The sequence below is a fragment of the Taeniopygia guttata genome, chromosome 13 (genome assembly GCF_048771995.1).
Source record: "Taeniopygia guttata chromosome 13, bTaeGut7.mat, whole genome shotgun sequence".
In the NCBI taxonomy this organism is placed as follows: domain Eukaryota; kingdom Metazoa; phylum Chordata; class Aves; order Passeriformes; family Estrildidae; genus Taeniopygia; species Taeniopygia guttata.
Window position 1 is genome coordinate 3,084,636 of NC_133038.1, and position 25,566 is coordinate 3,110,201.

A 25,566-nucleotide genomic window follows, 5' to 3' on the forward strand; every position below is an offset into this window, starting at 1 on the left:
AAGTTAAGGAGCTTTGGTTCCTTGGATGGCTGACAATCTGAGAATAGCCAGGGCTCTAAGCCTGACGTTTACTGTAACAACAGCAGGCAACATTGCAGATTTGCCTCAAAGACTTTTAGCAAAAAAGTTACACCAAGATTAACCACACTCAGAATGTACTCTAAAAAATGCTGTTGCAGCTTTAGGTTAGGACTCCTACTTGCAAAGGCTGAACCACAGAGAACAGTACTTGAATTTTGGTTTTTAAGCTGGCTGGTTTTTTTCTTTTGCTACAGCCTAGACCTGAACTGTACCATCTTTTTAACTGTTCAGTCTATTCAGCAGGTAATGAAGGAAATAGAAAAATCTGGAGAATGGCTCTCTTCAATGGCAGTGAACTACAGCTTTACAGCCGTTGTTCTTTCAGGGCTCCCACTACCCATTTTGCCAGAGAGATGTTTTAAGGGGAATATGGATTTCATACTATTAAAACAATCTGAGAGCCATATGAACAAGAGGTGTAAGTTCAAAAGTTAATATTTCCACCCATTTATATGTAATAGAAATTTGTGAGAGTTCTGGGAGCAGAGAAGGTAAAAATACTAGGATTTGTCAAAGAGAACAGCAACAAGAAAAGCACCCAACTCCATCAGCCCTTTACAAGTCCTCATATACAGGTAAATAATACAAAATTCCCAGGAAAACATATATAGCAGGAAGACTTTCATCTTGTAATGAGAAATACACATCTGACAGTCATCAATAGTAATGCTGACATTACAGCACAAATAAATACTCATTAAAGGTAAGTGGAAGTAGAGGTAACGTCTGTGTGTGTCTATCAATGCACATTCCAGAAATAACAGAGCACTAATGCTTCAACAGGGGACCTAAAAAATGCCCATCAACAAAAGCAAACAGTGCTTGTTCAGGCTAGCTCAGAACTCCTTGTGGTGTGCTTGCATTGTGAAATACATTTTCAAGTGAAGCTGGGATACAACTGCTTTATTCATTAAGAAATACAAAAATAACAAGCAGAAAACTCATCTTTAAGAGACACATGTACCAGATCACAGAATCAGTTATGCAAAACATGCTAAATAACCCATTGTATTGTAAAGTATGCCTCTGCTATTGTGAAAGACTGAAAATTGGGGGTTACATTTTTAATCACCTAATATTAATCTAAGGTATTACCCATATAGATTTTGAAAAACCACTGAAAATGCCTTCTTCCAAATAGCTCAGAAAGTAAAACGTCTGTAACAACATAAACCACATAAATGTGGTAGAAACTGTTGATTACATGATAAACACTAATCCATAGTAGTTACAACAGAACAATCCTAATCTAAAGGTTTGGATAAACTGCCTTCTATCAGAAATCCAACCTTCTCTCAGACTGTAGGAGCAAAACCCCACTGTCACAAAACACACCATGTTTTGTTCACTGCATGCACATCAGAGGGGCATCCTTCAGGCTATTTTTTAGGGATTAATGAACAATATAATGATTTAAACCAAGCTTTTTCATTTTAGAACATTCTGAGGTATGCAGAGAAAGGAAGCTGCTCTCTTTCCACACTCAAATGGGAGGTTGAGGTCTTCAGCATTTCAGACCCGTTTTGCAGCAGTGGCAATGCCATGTTGGGATGGCAGTATCAGCTGACAGAGCAGGGTAATAAACCACTTTTCTGACCTACACCATCCAATTAGACCTTCCAATGCCAAATGAAAGCAAAATTTGCTTTGCAGGGATCTCAGCTGCAGATGGCAGGGAGGACACCATAAAGCATTTGAGAACTTTACATTTTTTGCTATTTTAAGTATTTCTGCTTCACAGGTCGTTAAGTGCAGACGTGCAAAGTGTCTGGTAGAGTTCAGGCACACCTCCTGTCAGTGCCCAGCTGTGCACACCCACCTCCCCACAGGGCTGAGCTCCTGGGAGCAGCACAGGACTGCCAGGGCCACTGCTGGAGCCTGGACCGCAGCTATTGTAACACCCAGCACAAAAGCCTGCCCAGCTCCGGAGGGTGAGAATTGTTACACTACAGGAGCCTGCAGGACAAGACACAGCTTTTTTTTGCAAGTGTGTCACACCACCAGTGACCCACAGAGATTTACTGCCATGGAAGCTGTCTGAGCTGTTAGCATGTTCTAAGCCACCTTTCCAGCACCTGATGTTAAAACAAACACGTGGGAGGTACTTCCACAGACTTGGGCAAGTATCACTGCACTACATTTACAGGTGTTTAGCGTGTTTCTTTTTAATGCAGTAGTAGTCAGTATTATGAAAGTGTAAGTTAGGCTGGTTTTATTAGCCAAATAAAATTTACAAGTCAAGAACAAATTATATTTTAAAGCAGACATGAACACCCATCACTATTAAAAAACTGTATGTACATCATAACACACTGAGTTCAGTGACACTGTAGTCTGAAAAGTTTGGTTTTGTAAATTCCATTTTGGTCATGCAGATTACAAAAATAAAAAAAAATCTGTGTTTTAAGAAAACTACCACATTTTTACTTTATTAAATGCTGAAAGCAAACTAATTGCTCTTATTTTCTATTTCTCACAGGTGACATCAACACAATAGAGCATTTGGTCCTGAACAGAAGGCCATTAACTTATCAAGATAATTTCAGACATAGAAACTTCAGAACTCAACTACAAACTAAGGAATGGCAAAGTAAAGTTACTTTACTTCTATCTTCCTTACCTTCCTACAGCAACTGTGTAATCACAAACTTACATGCCAGCTATACACCTTATTTCAGCTCAGTTCTTCCTATGCACCTCTATGCAGACAAATCCACCCAGGGCTCAGAAAATCATTAAATACCTTTAAACACACAAGCAAAGTTGTATCAACAAATCTCAAATAACTAGGAACTGTATTAGAAACAGGTTTATATTCCAAGAGTCTTGAAGTCACAGTGTCTTTAATGCCAACCCATACAGATCCACATTTCTCTGTATTCCATGGTACACCCTGGCACTGCTGCCCCTTCCCCAGCCTGTGCTCAGAGGATCCTCTCCAGCGTCACTCCCAAGAGACCAGGGGTCACAGAGCTGGTGCCACCTACTCAAGCACCAGAGAACATGGTTAAACAGGCGACAATCTTTTGAGGGCAACACTAGGCACCCTACTGCCTAATCCACATGTGATTTTTGGGATCAGCTCTTTGTCCTAGCAGACATTAGTCCTACAAGGGCTACTGCACACAGGTAACAGCACATTGCAGCATAGCACTTGCCTAGTTGTCAGATTTCACAAAGTCACTTTTTAAAAACCTACTTGTTTCTAGTATCAACATATTCTGTCACAGCACGTAACATGAAAATACCCTACAGCTATACTTGGTGCACAAACCTTTAGCTTCCTAAATCAAATGACAAGACACACCACAAACGTGAATTTAACCATTTCTCTGCAAGCCAGCCTGTTCCTTCATAAGGTTAAGGCAACAGCACTGCAAAGACTAAATCATACCCCCAAACACACAGCCTAGAACTGCTGCTCATTTCAGCTAAGAACAGGAAAACTGGGCTTCGAATGAAGTTCAAGGATGACTGTCCAACATGGTTGTAAAGTGCAAAGGTACAGAAAAAGCCTTCAAGTCCAGTGAGCTGAAATAAAACCACCCAAAGCTGTGCACGGACAAGAGCTGGCACTTGCAGTGTTTTACAAACTCAAACTCCGAAACTTGACTTACAACAATGTATAAGAGATGCTGGTGCACAACAGTAACTAACAGGTTTTTGAGATAGAAAAATTACAATATAATTGCGAACAGCAAGTCATTTGGAACCTATTCATAAAAGCTCAGCTAAGCCAGAGAGAGCCAGTCTCCATAAGAGCCATAAACAACCACAATGAGGAGGAAATTCAGCTCTCAGTTTAAATCCTCATGATTACCAAGAGGTTGTCCTGTTTAAGCACACAAAGGCCATTAAGGTGATGCAGTTTCACTTCTAATAACATCAAAGCTCATTTCAATTTAAATAATCAAGTTAGATTGATAACAAATAGTAACAATAACTTGAAATTTAATTCTAAATTCTTCAGCCCAGAAGCACCAAGCCCTACACATTTAACTTTTCAGTGTAATCGGTGGGAATGATATGCCTAATATCTTGCATATCTGGAGGAAAGCAAAAAGCAGCTTTTATGATGCAGTCCCACAAAACATCAGCATTCCAAGAGCTTAGAAACCTGAAGTCAAAATAACTTTGTACTTTTTAAATGCATGCCCCACATCATATATACTCTCACTCAAGCATATAAGGAATTCAAATCTTTTATTTGATATCCATAAACCCATAAACGTTGCTAATCTATATTTCTATGCAGGAAGGCAGTTTTCCCCTAAAACATTATGCTTTTTAATAAACAACAAACTTTAATTCTATTGTGTGAAAGGGCTACAATATACATTTTTTAATCAAGCAGACTACACAGATATCTTTGCTTTACAACTGGCACCTATGTTACTTGCACACTTGCTGGCTCACTTCTCAGAGCTCTTTGTCCAGTTTAGATCACCAGAAATATGGGCAACTGCAATTATTATTTGTTAAATTACGTGCTGAGGCAGATATTGCAAATCCATTCCTTTTTCCACCCCCACCCAATCAGTAGTCAGGGACCCCATCTTTATTCACGTGCAGATGCCACTGCATTCTACACCAGTCATCTAGTGGCATAAAATAACTTTCCAAAGGTTGGTACAATCGTCAGCAAGCCAGTTTTACTCCTGCTTTAAGGAAGCCCACAGCATGGGGCTGCCATCCTGACAGCAGATGGAGCTGCGAACTTTCAGGAAGAACAATAGTTCCGAGTGAAATCTGTTAACCCGGGGCTAGGAAAACAAGTATGCCTTTAATAGAAGGGATAAATGTCGACCCTTTCCTGGAAGGAATCACACAGAGACAAACCAAGGACTTGAAAACTAAGCAATAAGAAATTCTAAACATTTTATATGAATGAAGCACATGCTTAACACAAACTATATCTTCAAAACTACACAGTACATACGTTGATGGAAAAGTCCTACAGAAAAAACTGACCAACCATGTCAGCACGTCAAACTGCCTAGTACAAGATGGTGGATGCACACAAACTGCCAAAGTGAGAACAAGTATTTAAAAAACAGACCACATCCACGGATTAGTACTTCAAAAATTTCTCTGTCGAGTGTTTGAAAGCCACTAGCAAAAAAGTCAGTCAGGACCTTTACTGGCAACAAAATATTTACTACTCTAAGTACACTGAGATTTTAAAGCAGAGGAACACTTGCTTCAAACCTAGAAAAGCCTTAAAACCGTGCGGAATTGATCCTAGGAAAAAAAATTAGACGTATAAAGGTCAATGAACACAATGATTTATTTAAAAAATAAAAAACGTAAAAACCATTTTTTTCCTCCTTTACAGAAATGTTAAAAGTCAGTCATGGGATCCGAGTAGCTTTTGTAGAAAAAAACGTAGTATCCAGGCATCGAGTCCTTACAACAAAGAACTTCCCCCCAGCCTCCCCAGTTTTTACTCCAGATCAGCAAGACACTTCCCACCCCGCACCCCCCAAAAAACAAATTAAAACAAGACATTTTTCGTTGCTAGTATAAAAACGACCAAGGTCCAAGTAATAATAAAAAAATAGAGTCCATCAATGACTGTAACACAAAATATGTGTATGTGGGGCCCAGTCCATCTTCAGAGAGAAAGAAGTGGCACAGGCAGCAGAGGCGACCCTCAGGGGGCATTTAGGAGCCGCTCCCACAGCAGGGAGGCATTTAAAATGAGCTGCCCTTCGGCGAATGAGGGGAGAAACCATTTAGAAGCTGCCCCGCATCGAAGGGAGGGCTCTCCACGCCCCCCCATCAATGGGTATGAGCGCTCCAGCTCAGAAAGAGCCGCCCCCGTAGCCTCCCCCACCATAGCCTCCTCTGTACGGTCCACTGTTACTGCGGCCCCCCCAGCTGCCGCCCCCTCCTCCACCTCCTCCGCCGCTCTTCATGGGGCCGTAGGAGGACTGGTGCTGGCTGTAGCTGCCGAACCCGCCGTACCCGTTGCCGTAGTCTCCGCCTCCCCCTCCGCCGCCGCCTCCGTAGGAACCGCTGCCATAGGAGCCGTACCCGCCGCCTCCTCCCCCGCCGTAGCCGCCGTAGCTGTTGTAGCCGCCGCCTCCTTTGGAAAGCCCGTTGTGATCCCGGTTGCCGGAGCCGCCGCCGCCCCGGCCCCTTCCTCCTCTGCCTCCCCGGGAGGGCCTGGAAGAGCCGCCGCCCCCCCCGCCCGCCTGGATGTCCTCCTTGGGCACGGCCTTCTTGACCTCCACTCGGTGGCCCTGGATCGGGTGGAACTTGACCACGGCCGCCTTATCGGCCGCGTCGTGGTTCTGGAAGTAGACGAAACCGAAGCCGCGCTTTTTCCCGCTCTGTTTGTCGGCGATGATCTCGGCCTTCTCCACGGGGCCGAACTGGCTGAAGTGCTGCACCAGGTCCCCTTCGCCCACGTCCCCTTTGAGGCCGCCCACGAAGAGCTTCTTCACCTTGGCGTGAGCGCCGGGTTTGGCCGAGTCCTCCCGGGACACGGCCCGCTTCAGCTCCACCGCATTCCCGTCCACCGCGTGGGGCGACGCGGCCATGGCGGCGTCCGCCTCCTCCACCGCCGAGTAGGTGACGAAGCCGAAGCACCGGGAGCGCTTGGTCTGCGGGTTGAGCACGACCACGCAGTCGGTGAGGGTGCCGTAGGCCGCGAAGTGCTCCCGCAGCCCGGCCTCCGTGGTCTGTACGTTCAGCCCGCCGATGAACAGCTTGCACAGCTGCGAGTTCTCCATGCTGCCTCCGGTGCCGCGCCTGGGCCTGGCGCCGAGACTCCTCCTCCTGTTCGGGGGCAGCTCCGGAGGTTTTTTCCCCCCCTGCTCCGTCTTGCCGCTTCTTCCCCCTGCGAGCAACGCGACCTCTTCACGGCTGCGGCGGCCGCCGGCGGTAGCTCGCTCGGCGCGGCCCGGCGCCTCCGCTCCGCCTCACCTGACCGGCAGCACAGTCAGGGCGTCCCCGGTGCCGCCGCTGCCCCGGGAAGGCGGGCGGGGGTGGGCGCGAACACAGGCGCGCACAAAATGGCGGCAGCGGCTTCTCGGGAGCGCGGCCGGCGACTGGTGCCCACACAAAGGGGCCGCCGGGAGCCCCGCCCCCCGGGCCGGCCTCCCCCGCCGCCGCAGCCAATGAGAGCGACGCGCCGGCGGCGCCCGCCACTCACGCCTAAGGGGCGTGGCTTAAGCCGCGATGGACGTGTGCGACAACCAATGAAAGGACGCGACCTCCGCAAAAGTCCCGGGGTTCGCCGAGGACCGACGCGGCGGGCAGCCAATAGGAACGCGGGACGCGTTCGGCGCGCGCCGGGCGGAGGGGTGGGGCATGTGCGTCAATGAGCCGGGCCCGCGGCCGGCAGCCAATGGGACGCCGCCTGCGGCCCGGCGCGCGCTCGCTCCCCGTTGGCCCCGCCCCGCGGGGGGCGGAGCGCGCGGGAGCGTTTGAACGGCGGGGACCGTTGGGCTCTGCGCTCTAAAGAAGTTCTTCCTCGCGTTCGCGTGGAACTCGCCGTGCTTCTGTTTGTGCCGTCGCTTCACGCTCCCGTGAAGCGGAGCCCGGCCCGCCCCTTGGCAGCGCCCCGTGGGTACGGACACTGCCGGCGGCCCCGCCGGGCACGGCCCCGGCTGCGGCCCTGGGCTCAGCCCCCAGCCCGCCCCGCGCTCCCCTCCTCGGGGCTTTACCCTCCGCTCCCCGCAGCGATGGCGCTTCCCTCCTTCGTGCCCCCTTCCCTCTTGGTAACCGCTCCCAGCGCACAGGATGGGAGGAGCAGCCTCAAGGTGTGCCAGAGAAGGTTTAGTTGGGTATCAGGGAAGAATTCTTCACCGAAAGCACTGTCCAGGCCTGGCGCAAGCTAACAGGTGGAGTCGCATCTTTGGAGTGTTTAAAAGACAGCGCGGATGTAGCACTTGGGGTCACGGTTCAGTGGTGGCTTTGGCTGTGCCGCAGGAAGGGTTCGAGTCGATGATCTTGAAGGGCTTTTCCAACTTACACATTTTTGTGATTCCTTCTCACTATTCCTGCTACTGTTTCCTCCCCTGCTTTCTATTTCCAACCCTATCACAGCCTACGCACCCTTAGATCTCTCCTTAGCTCTGAAAAGGAGGTATTTTCTCAGAGAAATTATTAGAGCTGTTCAAGAGTGTGCAAGCCCTGTGGAATGACAAATAGTGAGACAATTTTCCTTTTTTTCCCCTATTACTCTGACAGTGGATTAAACATTGCTGTCATGAAGACTGTAACATTACTTTCAAGTTAAGCGAATTTTTCATTAAAAAGATTCTTTTTTTTGGTCTTACAGTCACTAGGCTTTATGTTAAAATTAAGCAGGAGCTAAGAATGGCTGCCGTTCTGCATTAGGCACTGTCAGGACGTAGTTCCACAGTTTCCTGAACTGATCCTGCCTTTTCCCATGTGCCAACCTTGATGCTTCTGCAAACACACAGCATCCACATAAGAGAACTGAGACAGCCATAAATGGTTTTATCATGACAAAGGAACTGGTTTTCAGCTGCCTCAGCTTTCTGAAACATTTTTTGCACAATCTGCTGGTGCTGGCAGGAGGGAGGAAGCAGAACTGCAGCATCGCCCTGATGAGGATCAATTGGAAATGCTCCCTTGGAGACACAGACACAAGAACATTGACTGTGCTGGGAGGTTGGTTAACCACAGCCCCAGAGGAACTCCAGAGAGGCTGAACATGCTTTTGTCTCACAGGCTATGATTATCATTAACCTGTAGCATTGATACTTGCAATACAGTAATCTGATTTTACTCAGATTGGATTTTTTTAATGCTATAGCCAAGTCTATAGTAAGAGTAACTTATTAAATGACTATGTTTGGCAATCACAAGGAAAGTTGTCTTGGCTTTAGATCCATTTATCTCAATGCATGAACTGACACCATCATTTTATCTAGTTTAAGAAAAAGAATATCCCACAATGCCACTGAAATATCTCTGGTTTTAAAATAAACAAACATATCCTTCTGTATTAAATAAAAATCTTCCCAACTTGTGTCTGCAAGCTGCACATAAATTACAGGAAATACAAAACTATTTTGCCTACTAGTTATTGTAAGAGCTGTATGGCCCTTCACAAGATAAATTAGTATGTGTCATGGAAAATAATCCATGAGAGTTTTGTAGTAATTTAGAGCAAAAAGGATAAAAAATTAAGAGGAGCTAATTATGGCCTCAACAGATAAAGAAATCAAAGCTTGTTTACAGCACACTTTCTCTCCCTGAAAGCAAGACAGACAAGCTAAGGAACAGATCAAAGAAAAAAGTCACAGCTTGCATCACGAGGAGATGAGGGTCTTTAAGATGTGAGTAAATCAGTAGGAAAAATCAGCCACTGACTCAACTCAGGTGTAGCCCAAATTCTTCCTCTTTATTTACACTTCTAACTGGTTGATTAATGAAAGGAAAACGCCTTTAAGACACACATACCCATGTCTTTCAGGTGGAAATGTCTCCTCTGAAAATGCACAAAGGCCAAACCGCACTTGGCCCGGTGTCCCCGCCTTTCCCAGCTGCTGGAGTGAGCTCGTGTTGTTCATTCACACCTTCACTCAAAACCTGCTCGTGTTCAGTCCCTGCCCACACATCCGTGTGCCCTGACACATCCCTGGGCTCTGGGATGCACACCAGCTTCTGCACACATCCGTGTGCCCTGACACATCCCTGGGCTCTGGGATGCACACCAGCTTCTCCTGCACACATCCGTGAGCCCTGACACATCCCTGGGCTCTGGGATGCACACCAGCTTCTCCTGCAATCCCCAGAGACCTTCATTCCTCCCAGGCCATCCGAGCTGCCTCGGAGGCTCCAACCGGACCTCTCCAATCACTGTTGGATTCACGCCTGCTGAGGCACCAGTCACCCGAGCTGTGCAGCAAATCACTTGGCACACACATTCCCAGGAAAGGTGCCTTTCTCTGCTCCTGAAATGTGCTTTTCCTTCAAGCTACATGAGCCAACGAGACACAGGTGCTGCCACAGTGTGAGTGCAGAACCAAAGATGGGTCTCACTGTGTGTGAGATGTAAACCAGAAACACTCCAGCTGCCACAGCAGCTTCCCCACAGAATTTTTAAACTGCTTTTTCCTGTAAACTAGTAAATGCATAATACCATCCTATGGATATAAAAATTCTTAGGAAAGTATCATGCAAAAGAAATACACACTTTTCACTTTCCAACAAGGCAATTGCAGCATGACATTTTTTCAGCTCTAATAGCAACCTATAGAATAAAAAAAAAAAAAAATCAGCAGCCAAAGTTTCTAAAGTTAGGTGCTTTTTCAGATAAAAGCTGCACCTGTATCATTACCTAAAGGAGAATGTATTTATCAAATCAGACACATTAGCCAAATAATGCCAATTAAATCAAATATCTTAATGGGAAATTTTAATTAGCATGTTAGGAAGAAGGAAAACCAAATCATGTTCATGCATACACCTTTCTGGTTATTCAGAAGAAATCCTTCTAGCCAGAGTCCACAGGAGGGCATTGCTGCTTAAGAGATTGAAAACCAGACGTCTGAGCAGTCCCTTTCCAACACGACTTCCTGTGTTACCATGTATTCTTAGTAAAAGCTGATGCAAAATAAACTATTAAGGAATTTTTAATATCCATTTTGTCATTCAAGAAACATAACTTTGTCATGCTATTTAACGGGTCCAAACTGCCAAGATTGAAAATGAATAATTAACTTTTGGAAAAGAGCATGAAGGGCAATAGAAAAACATCATGAAGTCAGAAGTAGTTAGTAAGTTATCAATGTTTTATCTAAACCCTCATATAAACACAAAGTCATATATTTTTAACTAGTTTCAACATCTTTAGTTACATCTGTGGCTTCCACTCTTGGCAGACATTGATTATTTTTTTAAGCAATTTATGTATATCACTTGAATTTTTAATGAGTTTAAGTATTTTTTTTTCTGTATAGTACAATGCTCTAGACTTAGATTTAGTTTGACCTTTCAGCAGACAGAAAGCATTTTGAAATTTCATGCAGACTGCTGAATTCTGCATTCACATTGAAGATTGTAATAATATCACCTTAGCTACACACACATTTCACCCAGATTTTTCTGACTGTGAATAGGTGGGAACAGTTGGGAATACAAGGGATTCAACTATAATTTCCCACATCACTCTGAGATACACACAGAAGCAAAGATTTTTATTTACATAATTTCAATGAGGAATTATTAGACTTTTGGAAGGCTCAGTCCTACCCAAATCAACACCTCAGGCAGAGTGTAATTGTGTGGTTCATAGGGACCATGTTGTGTAAAAATGCAGGAGCACCACAAGCATTCCCAGCCTTTCACCTTTAGTTACAGGTGCAAAAACTTCTGAAAGGGGTACAGCTGTCCTTGAGAGAGCTCCTGCTTTTTGGCCAAAGTTTCTCTTTCACTCTGTTCTGCTGTTTGCACTCTCATCTGCATAAACATCAAACCTGTGATCTTACTTAGGAGACTTTCAGGAACTACTACTGATCAGGAGAGGGTTTTTTGTTGAAAAAGATTAAAAAATAGTGAGAGGCAACTAGATAGACTTTTACCTCCCTAAAGTCTGAACATAATACTCCTCAGGATAAAAATCTCTACCTTGTGTAAATTCAGATGGGGAATAAAACACTACCCCTCTCTTGTATTTGCTTAATGCAAAAGAAGATAACCTATAGATAAAAAGGTAACAGAATAACCCACAGGTACTATTTCTTCAGTAAGTAGTATCAAAGTTTATCTGTTAAACAAAATCTTCCCTGGGCCCCTTCTAAGAGGAGTTTGCTGAAGAAAGAAACACACCTTTGTGAAGGGTGAAGTGGAAAGCCATCAGAGAATTGAATTTGCATCCTTTTCTTTGGATTTAAGTTACCATTTCTCCTTAAACCCTGCCCTCCCTCCTCTTCCCTCTGAAGTTCAATTTCTCTTTTCCTCTTTCATCTTTTCATTCTTCTTTAATAATTCATTATTTCTTTCCTTCCCTTCTCTTTTCTAAAATTGTATATAAAAGCTGGCCATAATTTGAAGTGATGGGATGAAAGTAAGGCAGGAAAATACAGTGCTAAAAGTCAAGATTCTTGTGAAGGATCAAAGAATGTAGTGATGCTGTGTCAGATGTGAGAGGGGAGAATTTTCACTTTATCTTAGTCTGAGACAGACCAGAATCCTGAGTTTTGCCTAAGACCTGAAAGGAAGACCTGGAGCCAGCAACAATCTCAGCCATGCTCTGATCTTTTTCACCTGCAAATTTTTCATTAGGTATTTTTCAATAAAATTAAAATCTACTTGCTTTTATTTTTTTTCCCCTTAGCTATTCCTAGACGCCAACTCTTTCTCATACCACAGAACCTCAGTGGGGTGTGTTTGTGGTGCTTTTGCATGACTGATGTTAAACTTTGAGCACAGCAGGAAGAGCTGAGCTATGAAGCTCAGTAAGTACCTGTCTGAAATTAGCTGAAATTCAAGAAATTTTAAATGAGCTGGTGTGAAGTAAGACTTTCATGACAGGAAATAGCAATCTAGAACTCCTGGTTTTAATCCAGAAAATCAAAATGCTTGTTATAATTTGAAACATGCTGGAAAATTGAAAGAGACTGAGATTAATGGGAAAAACCTTTTGATTATTTAAGTATTGCTTAATTAACAATTAGGACCCTGAAAGATGTCATGCCATGAGAACAGCAGGGTTTGGTGCTTACAGTGTTGTTATGAAAAGACTCTAGAATGAGAAAAACAAACCAGAGATAAAAATTGTCATATTCCCCCCAAATCTGTGAGCTATTGAAATAATTCATTTTTTGGCAGAGATGACTTTTGGTAAAAGTGATTTGGAGAAGTTCTAGAAAGTTACAAAGAATTGAATCAGGGTTTGGAAAGTGGAATCTATTATAAAATATGAATTTATGCAGTCACACTCTTATTACAATTACTCACATATCTTATCTCTTTTTCAGTGAGCAAAGTAACTTGGCTGACCCAAAAAAATTAAGATGCTAACCTTCCAGCCAGGGAGTGTATTCATCTCCATCTCAGCTCTATGCCAACTGAATAAGGTTCAGAAATTAGTCAACAGTTCATGGCATGACACAATTTTAAAAATTAATATGTTATTATAAGTAACTCATTTATAGTTATATCAGATTTTTAAACAGTTGACTTTTCATTCTAGGCATGAGCTAATTGAGAATCAAAATTGAGATCAGGCACCAAGGATATTGCAAAGGTGTCCTTTAGAGCTATGCAGTATAATGGAATGAAACTCCAGGTAGTGAACATGAATTATTTTTGTGACAATTATCTCCAATTAGGAAAAAAACTTCTGAGTCATGGAGCAGGACTTCAACTTTTACATGTACATCCATGGAGAAAAAGTCCCAGTGCATACTTAGCTGTTGCTAGTTTGGTCACATTATGAGCTATTTACTGAGAATCCCTGACTGGGCTGTTGATCTCTCCACAGAACAGGAAAATGTGAGGGGAGTGTGTTTTTCCTCCATCACAGCATATTATCTTACTTTCATGGCATTAACCAGCACATCCAACACTAACATGAGATTTCCAATTATTCTTGTTTACTTTTCTATGCCTCTTTGAAGTGCTATGAGGAACAGTATTTATTAGGAAGCAATAATCCAGCAGAGAGATTTGCCGGTGTTGATTGACAAGAAGTTCAACATGAGCAGGTAAAATATGTTTGAAATATCTGACTTTGTCCTGGGCTGCATCACCAGCAGCGTGACCAGCAGGATGGTGGAGGTGGTTCTCCCTCCCTCCTGCACTCTTGTGAGACCCCACCTGCAGTGCTGCATCCAGCGCTGGGGCTCCCACGTCAGGAGGGTGTGGATCTGCTGGAGCAGGTCCAGGTGAGGCCATCAGGGTGCTACGAGGGCTGAGGGAGCTGAGAGTACTCAGCCTGACAAGGGAACGCTCCAGGGAGAGCTCAGAGTCCTTCCAGTGCCTAAAGGGGCTCCAAGAGAGCTGGAGAGGGACTTTGGACAAGGGCCTGGAATGACATGGCGAGAGTGAGTGGCTTTGTAGTGACAGAGGGCAAAGTCAGGTGGGATTTGGGAAGAAATTCTTGGCTGTGGGGGCGGTGAGTCATTGGAAAAAATCACCCAGAGAAGCTGTGGCTGCCCCATCTTAGGAACTGTCTTGGAAGTGACACTGGAAGTGTCCTGGAAGTGACTTCCATTCCTTGGAAGTGTCCAAGGCCGGGTTGGATAGATCTTGGAACAGCCTTATCTAGTGGGAAGTGTCCCTGCCCATTGGAACTGGATGATCTTTAAGGTCCTTTCCAACCCAAACCTGTCTGTGATTCCATGACCCTTCAGAGATGCTACAGGGCTCTGAACCAGCCCTTGGCCAATCTACTGTTAAAGAATTTCTTCACATGGGAAGCTGAGAAATTGTAAATGTGCATCTCTGCTAAATCTTATTTCCCAAAAAGGAGGCTGCAACAGGCAGAAACAAGGACTGCTGCACAGGTACATAGGAGAAACAATTAAGCAAAAATTTAGAGTGATCAACCATCAGCAAAGATTCCTGCTGGCCAAGGAATCATGTAAATGCCAGAGTAAAAGGTGAACTTAGAGGAGTTAAATGTTATTTTTCACCAATAGGTTGTTGCCAATGCTACACAAGTTATCACAAACATTAAGTTTAAAAGCCTATTATGGCACTTCACCTATCACTTAATACTGAGCAATTTAAAATGACAAGACCATTGATAAAAAGTAAATACAATTCTGCTATCCATTAACCTTTTTTGCAAACAGACACTCCAGCATTTGGCTGAAAAAATACATTGTGATCCCTCCTCCAGAGCCATGGGTCCCACTTAGTATACATACCTTTGACATCAGGATTAAACACACCAGGAGTAGCTACACCCACAAGCCTCTGATGCTGGATGTGATCTAATTCACAACAGGTTGCAACACAATAAAATCCACATGAGGCAGCAGGCTGATGCAACTGTAAAACCAATGGATCATATGTTAAAGAGTCAACTTTTTCCACAAATGAAGGACTGCATACAGAATTATATTAGAAACAGAGGCATGTGTAAATAAGCTAAATGACCTTTGAAATTTAGAAATAGAATAGGAACATCTTTTCATTTTATTGACTTATTTACTTCATAAGTAGATATGCATTTTTATGGCCTGTTCTGATGCTTATCACATTGCATGTTCGGGTCCTGATTAACTTCCTGGGGTTACACTACAACCAGCAGCAGAATTTCTAAAGTACTTTGGAAAACCTTTGTTTTTATAGTAATATCGACGTAATCAAACCCAGCAAGCTCTAGAAATGCTTTACAAAAATATATTCCCATTGCTTGATTACAGCATTTTTGGTTAAAATATCAGAATTCCCAAACCACAATTAGAATAAAAATCACTGGTTTAAACTAAAGAGAGGGAAGTTTTATGGGGAGGTGTTAAGGCAGTCTTCCTAGTAGTCAATTAGGCACTTGAATACCTAGTCCAAGATCACCACAGATGGTTAAAAAACAGTCTGGACAAACACATCATGAATAGACTCAAATACATGAAAAGCAGGATGTTTGTCTGGCTGGTCACAAAGGCTCCCTCTACCCTACATGTATTTTATTTCTATACTATAGCATGACAACCAAATATATTTTTAGATAATTAGTTCTGAATTGCACTTCAGTACAGCATCAGTATTGCTCATCCTACTACTTTTTGATAACCATTCTCTCAAAAAAACCCAGACTGAGATACTGCAAGTTAAGTGGACCCAGGTAAAAATGCAGGAGTTTATATAGCAATTTACTAGATTGCAGGTCCTAAGAAAAGCAGTTCCTTCCCCACTCCATAAATGTTCATTCTAAATATTTAGTAAGCTGAATGCTTATTTTTATAAACATGTCTCTAGAAAACATATGGACTCTTACTAAAAAAACACTAAGAAAAAAAAAAGCCCCTTTTCACTATGAGCTAGTGCAGTGTGCCATGCCTTGCTTTCAGGAATTGTCTTTATCTGAGAAGTATAAGCTAAAATATCAATTTATAATGAAAACCTGATTATCTTAATTGCAATAAAGCAAATGATACACTTAATAGGATGTGCATGCTCTTTCCAAGCAGCTTATTGTATTGCTGTATCAATTAAGAAAGCAATATGCCATCTGCAGATGTTTATGTATGAAATCCTGCAGAGGGAAAACATTTGAACTACAGAACAGATAAAATAATCGAGAATTAAATTGCATGATAAGGTGTTTCACAGGGTGGAGGGAAGCAGCACAGTGGAGGAAAATCCATCCCCATGACTACTGGTCCTTCCTCCTCCCTGCTCACTGTTCATCTCCTCTTGAATTCCAGAGCTTGTTTTATTCCTCAGCAGCCTTCCTACAGCCTGGCAGATTCAGTACTGCTGGAAAGTGGGGATCTGTGGTTTGTTACAGACACAGAAGAAAGGAGAGTTTAAGGATTGCTTTAGGAGACATGGCTTTGCTCTGGATTCTTTTATACAGAAAGAAGATGTGCTTGCTGTCTCTGAGGGAAAAGAAAAATTGTTAAAGCAGTGTGGATATGACGTGAATTTTTCATCAGGTAAGAAGTCAGAAAATCAATAAAACTATTACAAAAGTTACTGAAATGTTTTTTAAAGCAATATTTTATTCTCTATAATCTATATTTAAAATTGAATGTAAATTTTTCTCTACATTTTAGCTGTGCAATACTTAGGAACTTAATAAACAAGGTTTGTAATTGAAACATTTACTGGTCACCTTGAAAGGACAGGACTGTTCATCTTTAGCATAGGTAAGAAAATACTTAGGAAAGAAAACCTTTCTAAAACTCATTTTATTTTAGACCTTTCTTTTGCTTATGAACGTTTCAGTAATGATTCTGCAGATAGATGAATGTAACAAGACCAGGGGATTTATAATATCTTACAGTGATAGAGAATCTTTTCCAAAATGCATGGATTAGGGGTTGAAGTAATTAGTACTTTTTGTTAAACACTTCAGTTCTGGTGTCAGCTGTAGCTGCAGTTCAAGGATGCTGATTCCCATAACATTTATTTTTTAGATTAAAAAATGCCAGCATGTATTACAATATAGTTCAACATGCTGTAGCAAATACTAGAGTAACTTATTTTTTAACACTATGAATACTCCAGATGTTTACCAAGACAGGTGAATTTGTTTTATTTCCAAGGAAATGTTTAAATTGCCTCACAGAATGATGTGTACTAAAGACTACAGTCTTAAACTCCCGAAACCAACATAAGACTGAAAAGAAATTACACATTTTCCTGAGAAAAGGACAGTGTAGATGGAGAGTGTGCCTAAAACTGATGTACCAAGTGAACTGATTCGGTCAGTACAGGGACTTTTCCCAAACAGAAAATGCCAGAGAAGCCCTAGCATCCTGAATTCTTGGGAGAGGACATTCAGAATTTGCTGTCAAACTATGTTGTGCATCCATGGAGAAATAAGCAAGCTTAGCAAATAGTGCATAAAATATTACAAACTTGGCTCAGCCTCATGGCCTTTTGAGTCCCCCACAGCTTCTCCTGCTCACATAAAAAGCTGGGAAGAGCAGAGTTTGTCTTTGAAGGCATCAGATCGGTGCCAGCCAGGTGAACAGCACAGGCACTGCAGAGAAAGATCACCCCTTGGGGCAAAGCAGCCAGGCTTTAGATCCTCACACTTCTGAAGTGCAGGAAATCTCACTGGGGCAACCACTGCCACTGCTGGTGGTACATCTACCACTCAGTGCCTCTGTCCTTGCAGCACGTGCATCCTTGGGTGTGGAAACCAGCCAGGCAGTGAGTGCTGCTCCAGGGAAAGGTGGGTGCCAGTGCACTCCAGGAATCAGGTGTCCTGAAGGGGCTGCTGCCCAAGCACACCATGGGGTTCTGCAAGGGGCTGGCAGTGACAGTCCCTGGCCTCTCCCCCTCGGGAGCAGAAGAGTTTGTGGAGCCTGGTGGGCACACAGTGGAGTACCCAGCTCTTGCTCTTGCCCTACTGGAGTAGGGACACCTTCAAGGGACTGCAAAATCTAGCAGAGCCATCAGACTTCCATAGTTACTGCAGCAGGATTGTAGAGTTTTTAATGTCATTCCCCAGTATGGCTTTAACCAAGCCAGGTACATTCTTTAGGGAGACTCTGCAGGGCTTAATGCCAGCCCTGACTACAATTCAGGTCATTTTTGGGACATCAGGGCCACACAGAGTCACATATATCTACAACTACTTCCCAATCCAATATGAGTATGCTGATTGAAAAGGGTATTTCAATCAGAGTTAGAGTGGTAATAGATGCTCTAAAGGTGAGCATGGTGTTTTTTTGAGATTTTTAATAATCCTAATTTGAAGCACGCAAATTTATATCAAATGGAAGTACCAGGATAAAGCAGTCCATGATATAACTCTGGCTGGAATATTCTTTGAGTGAGGGAAAAAACCTACAGAATCATAATTACAGTTTAACCCTGGATTTAGTGTTTAATTTTTTACAGGCAACCAAATATTTTTTTTTTTAATCCTTAGTGATTAAATAATGGCAATCATTTCTGTGAAAGGGCTGACAAACCTTCTACACATAAGCAGATTTTTCCTAGTAACAATAAAACATCCACCTATCCCTTTTTGTGTATCCTCTAACTTCCCACTGCTTCTTCATTCTCCTTACTCCACAGGCTCTCAACACGATTACTAGGGGTGAAGAATGATCTTCTTCCAGCTTGTTTTCCAGTAACTTCACAGGGGAATTAAGGTAAGTTAAAGCTGAGTTTTGAAAGATATACGTGTAGAATATATCCATGACCCATTTTTAAATTTTAAAATAACTCTTTTAATACTTAGCTTTTCCTTTCCCAGGTTGGAAACAAACTCTTTCTGGCTAGAAAGCTGGTGAGCCTTTAAATTAACTTTTGCACTCAGTGATAAATTCAAACCCACCAATATATTACGTTGAACCTAACTCTTCCCATTAATATAAGTTTTAAAACCACAGAACTGTGCTAATATCATATTTTTTTCTTGACTCCTGTTTAAGTTAGAGCTGAAAGAGGAGTTACTTTCTGTACAACTACAATGTGAGCTTTATTTTGTTTACATTTTTCTCAGGTGAGATTTAGGAAAAAGGACATACTATCTTCAATGCATCAGTAGAACAGGAAACTCCCTTTAGATATCATTCATAGAGGCTTTGAATGCCATTTGAGCTCAAGCACACATAACTTTGATTAATTCAGGAGGATTGAGTGTATTAACTCACATTGCTTTGTAGTTCTAAAGAAAATCTAAGTGTGATGTCTAAGCTAGCAGAGTGATGGCACGACCCAATTCTTCTTTTCTGGTAATACAAAAGCAACAGATTATCCTCATTGGAATCCATTAAATCTTCTTAAACCTTCAGCAGAGACAGATCTTAGAATACTTTATTCTGAAAATCAAACTTTACCCGCAACTGGTAAAGGAGGTTTTGTGTGAAAGTGTCTGTACAAGTTCAGCCAGAGCTGCTATCACAGCTGTTTCTTGTGCATCAGTTATAGACCAGTTAGTGCAGAATTTCAGAAAGGTGACATCAACCTCCTTCCACAGAGACACATAAACCCACTAATAACCATGTGCTTTTCCAGTATTGTAATTAATCATGTTAGATTTGCTCAAAACTCTAAGGACACTGACTACAGTAATAGACCCACAGTACTCACTGCTTTGAAAATCTTCATGGAAAATATATTCTAAATAATACAAGGTTTTGTCCATAGGTTGGAAGATGCTTCAGGATGGATAAAGCTGTTCAGCATCCCAGCGAGATCCTGAATCAAACTGTCTCTAACATTAGCCTTTCTCAGTTCTTGAACTTTGATACATGCCAACTTTCCTCCCTTGCAGAATTCTTGCTTATTACAGCTTACACATTGGTTACACTAGTGGGGCTTGTAGGAAATCTTTGCTTAATTATTGTAATAAAGAGACGGAAAGAAGCTCAAAATGTCACCAACATTTTGATTGCCAACCTCTCTTTATCAGATGTCTTGATCTGTATCATGTGCATTCCTGTCACAGTTGCATATACCTTAATGGACCACTGGATATTTGGGGAAGCAATGTGTAAAATAGGCTCTTTCATACAAAGTCTATCTGTCTCAGTCTCCATTTTCTCACTTGTACTCATTGCTGTTGAGAGATACCAGTTAATTGTGAACCCACGGGGCTGGAAGCCTAATATTTCACATGCTTATTGGGGAATTCTTCTCGTCTGGGGGCTTTCCCTCATCATATCCACTCCTTTTTTAGTATTCCACCAAATAACAGATGAACCCTTCAAACATTTGTCTTTCTACAGTGATTTCTACAAGAACAAGGTTGCTTGCATCGAAGCGTGGCCATCTCTTACAGAGAGACTGATTTTCACCACCAGCCTCCTGGTTTTCCAGTACTGCTTCCCACTGGGGTTTATTTTTGTCTGCTATCTCAGGATATTTGTATGTCTTAGACGGAGACAAAGTAAAATAGACAGGATGAGAGAGAATGAGAACAGGCTGAGTGCAAACAAAAGGATCAATATGATGCTGATATCAATGGTTGTGACCTTTGCAACTTGCTGGTTGCCTCTCAATATATTCAATGTGGTTTTTGACTGGAACTACGAGGCACTAATGAGCTGTAATCATAACCTGGCATTTACAATCTGCCACCTTGTGGCCATGATCTCAACATGTATCAATCCCATCTTTTATGGATTTCTGAACAGGAACTTCCAGAAGGATTTGGTAGTGTTAGCTCACCACTGCAGATGCTCAGCATCACAAGAGGAATATGAAAATATTGCCCTTTCAAACCTGCAAACAGATGCATCTAAAGGGTCTCTGAAGTTAAATAATCCCCATGTGGATATATAAAATAATCTAGTTGCAGCTTCCAAAATTCTGTATTTTGCTGCAGATGGCCTTTTTCTGTTACCACCAAGTTTAGAGGAAGTCTGCCATTTAGTTCAGCAAAACCAGGATTATGCTGCCATAGGCATAGTTCCTAACAGGTACTTTATGATAGTATTAATGCTGGTAAAACCACTTAGAACAGGCCTAAAGATCAATCATAATAAATTATAAACAGTATTAACATCTTACTTTTTTTCCAATAAAAATGTTTCCATTTCAGCCACTGATGGGGATGTCCTTCCTAAACACCTGGCTTCCCCCAGGTAAACCCTGAACACTGTGGTATTCCTAATTCAGCAGCCTTTCACACACTGTTTTCTAGCATTTTTATTTTCCAGCCCTACACCAATACCCTCCCTGATGAATCTGCAGTTTAGAGGCAGTTCACACTGTAAGAAAGGCCCCTAAAGTTATCCAAGACTCCACTGCCTTCCTTTCAGCCCCCTCATGCACTTTGCTTTGGCTTAGTGGCAGTTCAGCCCAGAAATTGTATTTTAACAAGGGAAAAGGCTAGAGCTGGACTTGTTTTATTATGAACACTAAAACAGGACCCATTTGATGTACTGCAAGTTTCACTCAGAATGATGTTGCTCAAGATGAAATTTGAACATTTCTCCTAAAAGCATTGCATTCTCCAAAGCACCAGTAAAGGTCATTGTTTTTCTCTCTTACCATCATCACTGCTCCTTACAGCAGACCTTTTAGAGTCTCCATTATCAAAACAACCCACTACGAATTCAGAGTAAAATTTGTTTTGGCTACTTATTCGGATTTCTCTTTGAGTTGAAAATTAGGTTTGCATTTTAATTTCAGCTATATTTTTCCCCACATTTCTGCACTAGCAAGAGGGCACACTTGAGCAGATGTGGTCATTTCTGTTCACAAAAATACAGTTTCTGTGTTTCAAAGCATTTTCTTTAGTAACACACTACAAAGAAGCCTAAAGGGATAATACTGAACAGATTTTTTTTTAAACTAAAACATTTTAAAAACCACTTTCCAGTGTGGCCATAAAAAAGTAGCCAAACTTCTTCTTCATCCGTGATATAGTGGCAACATAAATAATCAGTTAATGTTGAGCTATTTAAACACAGTACTTAGAACACTTTAGTCCAAAAATTCACCGTGCTTCCTCTTGTTCAAATTAAATATAATTAATTACTTGTACTGCTAAAGCCCCTTCTTTTTTTTCTTCTGAGTTTCAAAGCACCCTGTTCTAATACTTGTACATAAAGTTCCTTGTAAAGTATTCTCTAACTTCAGCAATTTATTATGCCCCACTTAAGCAAAAATAATTCACATTCAAATTATAGTGAGCTCCTTGATGACTCAGCTGTGATGAAACTCACCTTAAGGCTATGAAGTTCTCTTGGAGAGGGAACAGTGCTTTCCTTACCCATCCAGTTCCTAAAGGGCACAGTTCTTGTTCCAGCATCAGTTCAGACTGTCTGCACTGCTCTGTTCAGCAGAAGAGCTCTGTCAGAGGAGCCTCACCAGCCCCTGCAGATGCTCAGGTTTGTTAAGTAACCCTTGATTCACACTGAGATAAAAGTCCTCGGTGAATCTCTTCATGTCTGAGCCCATAGAAGTCAAAAGGGCAGCTTCAGCACAAGAGAAAGAATGGTAGAATTAGTGACATGGTAATCAAGAATCTGAGTGATAGGCATGGATTAGCTTTGGCATAATTTAGGGGTTTTTTCCTAATTAAATCAAATATCATGCATGTGGAATTGATTATGCAATCTTAACCCCTGCCTTGTGCATCACAGAGAAGAAACCAGGAGACAGCTAAATACCTAAAAAAGGCCAATGATCAGACTGTTGAGAGTATCTCAGCTTTAACTATTGCTGTGAACTTCAACCCAGGTCACTGGGCTGCCTTTATTGCTGATGCACATCATCTGTTTGTTCAGCACAACAGGCATTTCATCAGGTTAAAAGCAGTGACTTGCAGCCAGTGACACTGGGGCCATGCATGGTCAGAGGGGCTGGCTGTGGTCTGGTGAAGGGATGGAGCTGCTTCTTTCACCACTGAGACTCCTGGGTCACAAAGTGATCCACTGTCTTCATTGCACCTGGCTAAACTGAGAGCAGATCTGACCCAGGAACTTCACTTCTCTTAGGCATCCCAGTACCTGTCTTAAAAACCATCTACTCCTGTCAGAAGGACGTTTCCTGAACAGTGTTTTAACAAATGCTGGTGCCACACCTGCTAGACTGGGCTATCAACAGTATTTCCCTGGGTTTTGAACACAAATCTCTATCACCATCTTCCTCAAATTTAAGTACACTGTTTACAGCTTCTGGGCCCATGCTTAAAGAATTTTACAAGCACATGACATTCCCAATTTACTCTAATTTATTAATACTAGCACAGCAGTTCAGATTGCTGTCATTGGCAAATGTCTCAGACGGTATTTAAAGTCTGAATCAGGCCCAGCTGAAATTCCCATGTGTGAACTTGGCCTAAGTGGCTCCCATCCCATCCCATCCCATCCCATCCCATCCCATCCCATCCCATCCCATCCCATCCCATCCCATCCCATCCCATCCCATCCCATCCCATCCCATCCCATCCCATCCCATCCCATCCCATCCCATCCCATCCCATCGGCCAAGTGTGCTTACTTTTACAGCAGAGGTGGTTTTAGTATCATGTCCCAGGCAGTTTTAAAGCAATCATGAAATGAATTCTGGTTCAGATTCTGTGATGCTGATGGATGGTCTCTCCATAGAAGTGCTTGGGCAGTATGTATTAGACAGGCATAAAAAAGAAGATTGCCATCATTTTTTTGCAATAGCAATTGTCTACTCCTGACACCCTGATCAGAGTTAAGCACTCAATTTTTCCTTCCAGTCTGAAAATCTTGGTATAAGAGAGTTCTTCATTAGCAGGTGGGAGCTCTCTGAGCAATGACACTGCTTCAGAATCAAAAGTGAACAATAACACTTGTGCCTTGATTTCTCCTTCTCATTTTTTCTCACACTTTCACTTGACTCAAGTGTTGATGGATGCTGCATTTCTGTTCTGAGCATTCAGTCATCAAGCATCTCTCCTTGATGCTGCAGTTGTAGCAATCATTGTTAACAGAGCAGAGGATTCTCACTGCCTCAGACGTCGCCCTCAGCGCTGCCCATTCTCTCACCACATGCACTGCCTCCCTGTGCATCCTGATACTGGACTTCCAAGCAAGTCAGCAGGAGCCAATTGGCTGTGACAGGAATAGGAACAAAGAGTAATTACTTGTTGTTAAAGCATAAGTATTATGGACTCCAACCTGATGTGTGACAGCGGTAAAGGTAACTGCAATACCTGATATTTAAAGGTTGCTCAAGTTAAACTGGCAAATGTTGCCCTGTCTTGGGTAATACTGATGACTTTATTTTCACTTTTTTTTATTGGTATAGCCAAGTAGAAAAAAATACTAACAGCATTTCTCAGCAGAATGTTGTTACCTGATGCAACCAGCTGGAGAACTGTGAGCTTCCTTGGGGAAGCAGCACCATGGAACTAACTACAGAAAGCTGGAGGGGAAGCCTGTACTCCCAGATGCTATTCCAGTGTAGAAAGTCTTAGTTTTTAAAAATAAAAACTGTGTCAGAGATTTGTTTGAGTGGTTTGGTCATGTAGACCAGACCAATATATTTATAAACATCCTTGTAAATGAACTGTGTCCTTATATGTCTGTGTATTTTATGGTTGATTGGTTTCACTTTAACCACCTATAACCTTATAACTAGGGTTAGATACTTGGGAGCTTCCATTCACTGTGGAAATGATTCCACTTTTGAGCAAAGAGCTCAACTGATTATTGACTGTAATCCTGTCTGTGGACAAAGGCAGTGCCAGTGCTGTGTGTGATTTAAAGACTTTGATTTCTCCCATTGACTGACAAATAAATATTACCCTGTGTAAAACCACCCCCCTGCCCAGCTGGTGAATTGTACTGCCTATAACTGGGATAGGACACTTCTCATTCAAATGGGGCACCAGAGCATCAAGAATCACCAAAAGGTCCAAAGAAACATCCAAAGTTCCAAGAGAAATCCAGAGCCTGCTGCAGGTCAAAGGGATGGCCACGGAGCCAACAGAGCACAGCTCAAGGGCAAAAAGATACTCAGGAAGGGACCAGACAAGACTTCAGATGTGTGAGGGAGCTGATGACCCAGAGGAGACAAATGAGAAGGAGGAGAGGACACAAAAACTGCTCTGAGGAGAAGGGGTGACCTCCAGAGATGTCCTGACAAACCCAGAGAGGTACAAAGTACACTCCAGAGATAGCAGTGTACTATGGTCTTCCTTTAAAGCATCAGGATGAGAGAAGAGGGGGGAAAAAAGACACATAGAAAAATTAAAAAGCAACAGGGTATGTGACAAATGAGAAAAAAAAAACTTAAAAAATAGGAATAGCCAGCTCAATAAAAGGAGACAGAAAGAAAAATTTTAAAAGCTAAGGGGTACATGGCAGAGGAAGAAAAAAAAACGAAAACAGGGACAGAAAAATAGATAAAAGTAGAGACAGAAAAGCAATTTTAAAAATG

The 25,566-nt window shown here is 42.4% G+C and overlaps 2 protein-coding genes and 1 long non-coding RNA gene across 5 annotated transcripts; 1 reads left to right on the plus strand and 2 right to left on the minus strand.

The window, feature by feature from the left end:
• Nucleotides 1-5,344: 5,344 nt before the first annotated feature.
• On the minus strand, nt 5,345-7,509 carry HNRNPA0 (heterogeneous nuclear ribonucleoprotein A0). Its single transcript, XM_072935247.1, has one exon. It carries the CDS (start codon nt 6,816-6,818, stop codon nt 5,886-5,888), a length of 933 nt encoding a protein of 310 aa, XP_072791348.1. The 5' UTR covers nt 6,819-7,509; the 3' UTR covers nt 5,345-5,885.
• Nucleotides 7,510-9,442: 1,933 nt separating this feature from the next.
• LOC115497118 (uncharacterized) lies at nt 9,443-24,717 on the minus strand. 2 transcript variants are annotated; one of them, XR_012058106.1, is made up of 4 exons: nt 23,653-24,717; nt 22,374-22,625; nt 14,940-15,063; nt 9,443-14,092 (listed from the first exon to the last, which is right to left on the minus strand). It is a non-coding gene; the product is annotated as an uncharacterized lncRNA (long non-coding RNA). The 2 variants fall into 2 exon arrangements; XR_004369205.3 differs by having other exon boundaries at nt 9,443-15,063.
• LOC100223260 (neuropeptide Y receptor type 6-like) lies at nt 16,064-24,945 on the plus strand. Of its 2 annotated transcripts, XM_002199606.6 has the most exons (4): nt 16,065-16,673; nt 18,772-18,848; nt 18,953-18,985; nt 19,849-24,945. In XM_002199606.6, exon 4 carries the CDS (start codon nt 19,867-19,869, stop codon nt 20,983-20,985), a length of 1,119 nt encoding a protein of 372 aa, XP_002199642.2. In that variant the 5' UTR covers nt 16,065-16,673; nt 18,772-18,848; nt 18,953-18,985; nt 19,849-19,866; the 3' UTR covers nt 20,986-24,945. The 2 variants fall into 2 exon arrangements, with proteins under 2 accessions (XP_030139976.2, XP_002199642.2); XM_030284116.4 differs by lacking the exon at nt 18,953-18,985 and having other exon boundaries at nt 16,064-16,673.
• Nucleotides 24,946-25,566: the final 621 nt, after the last annotated feature.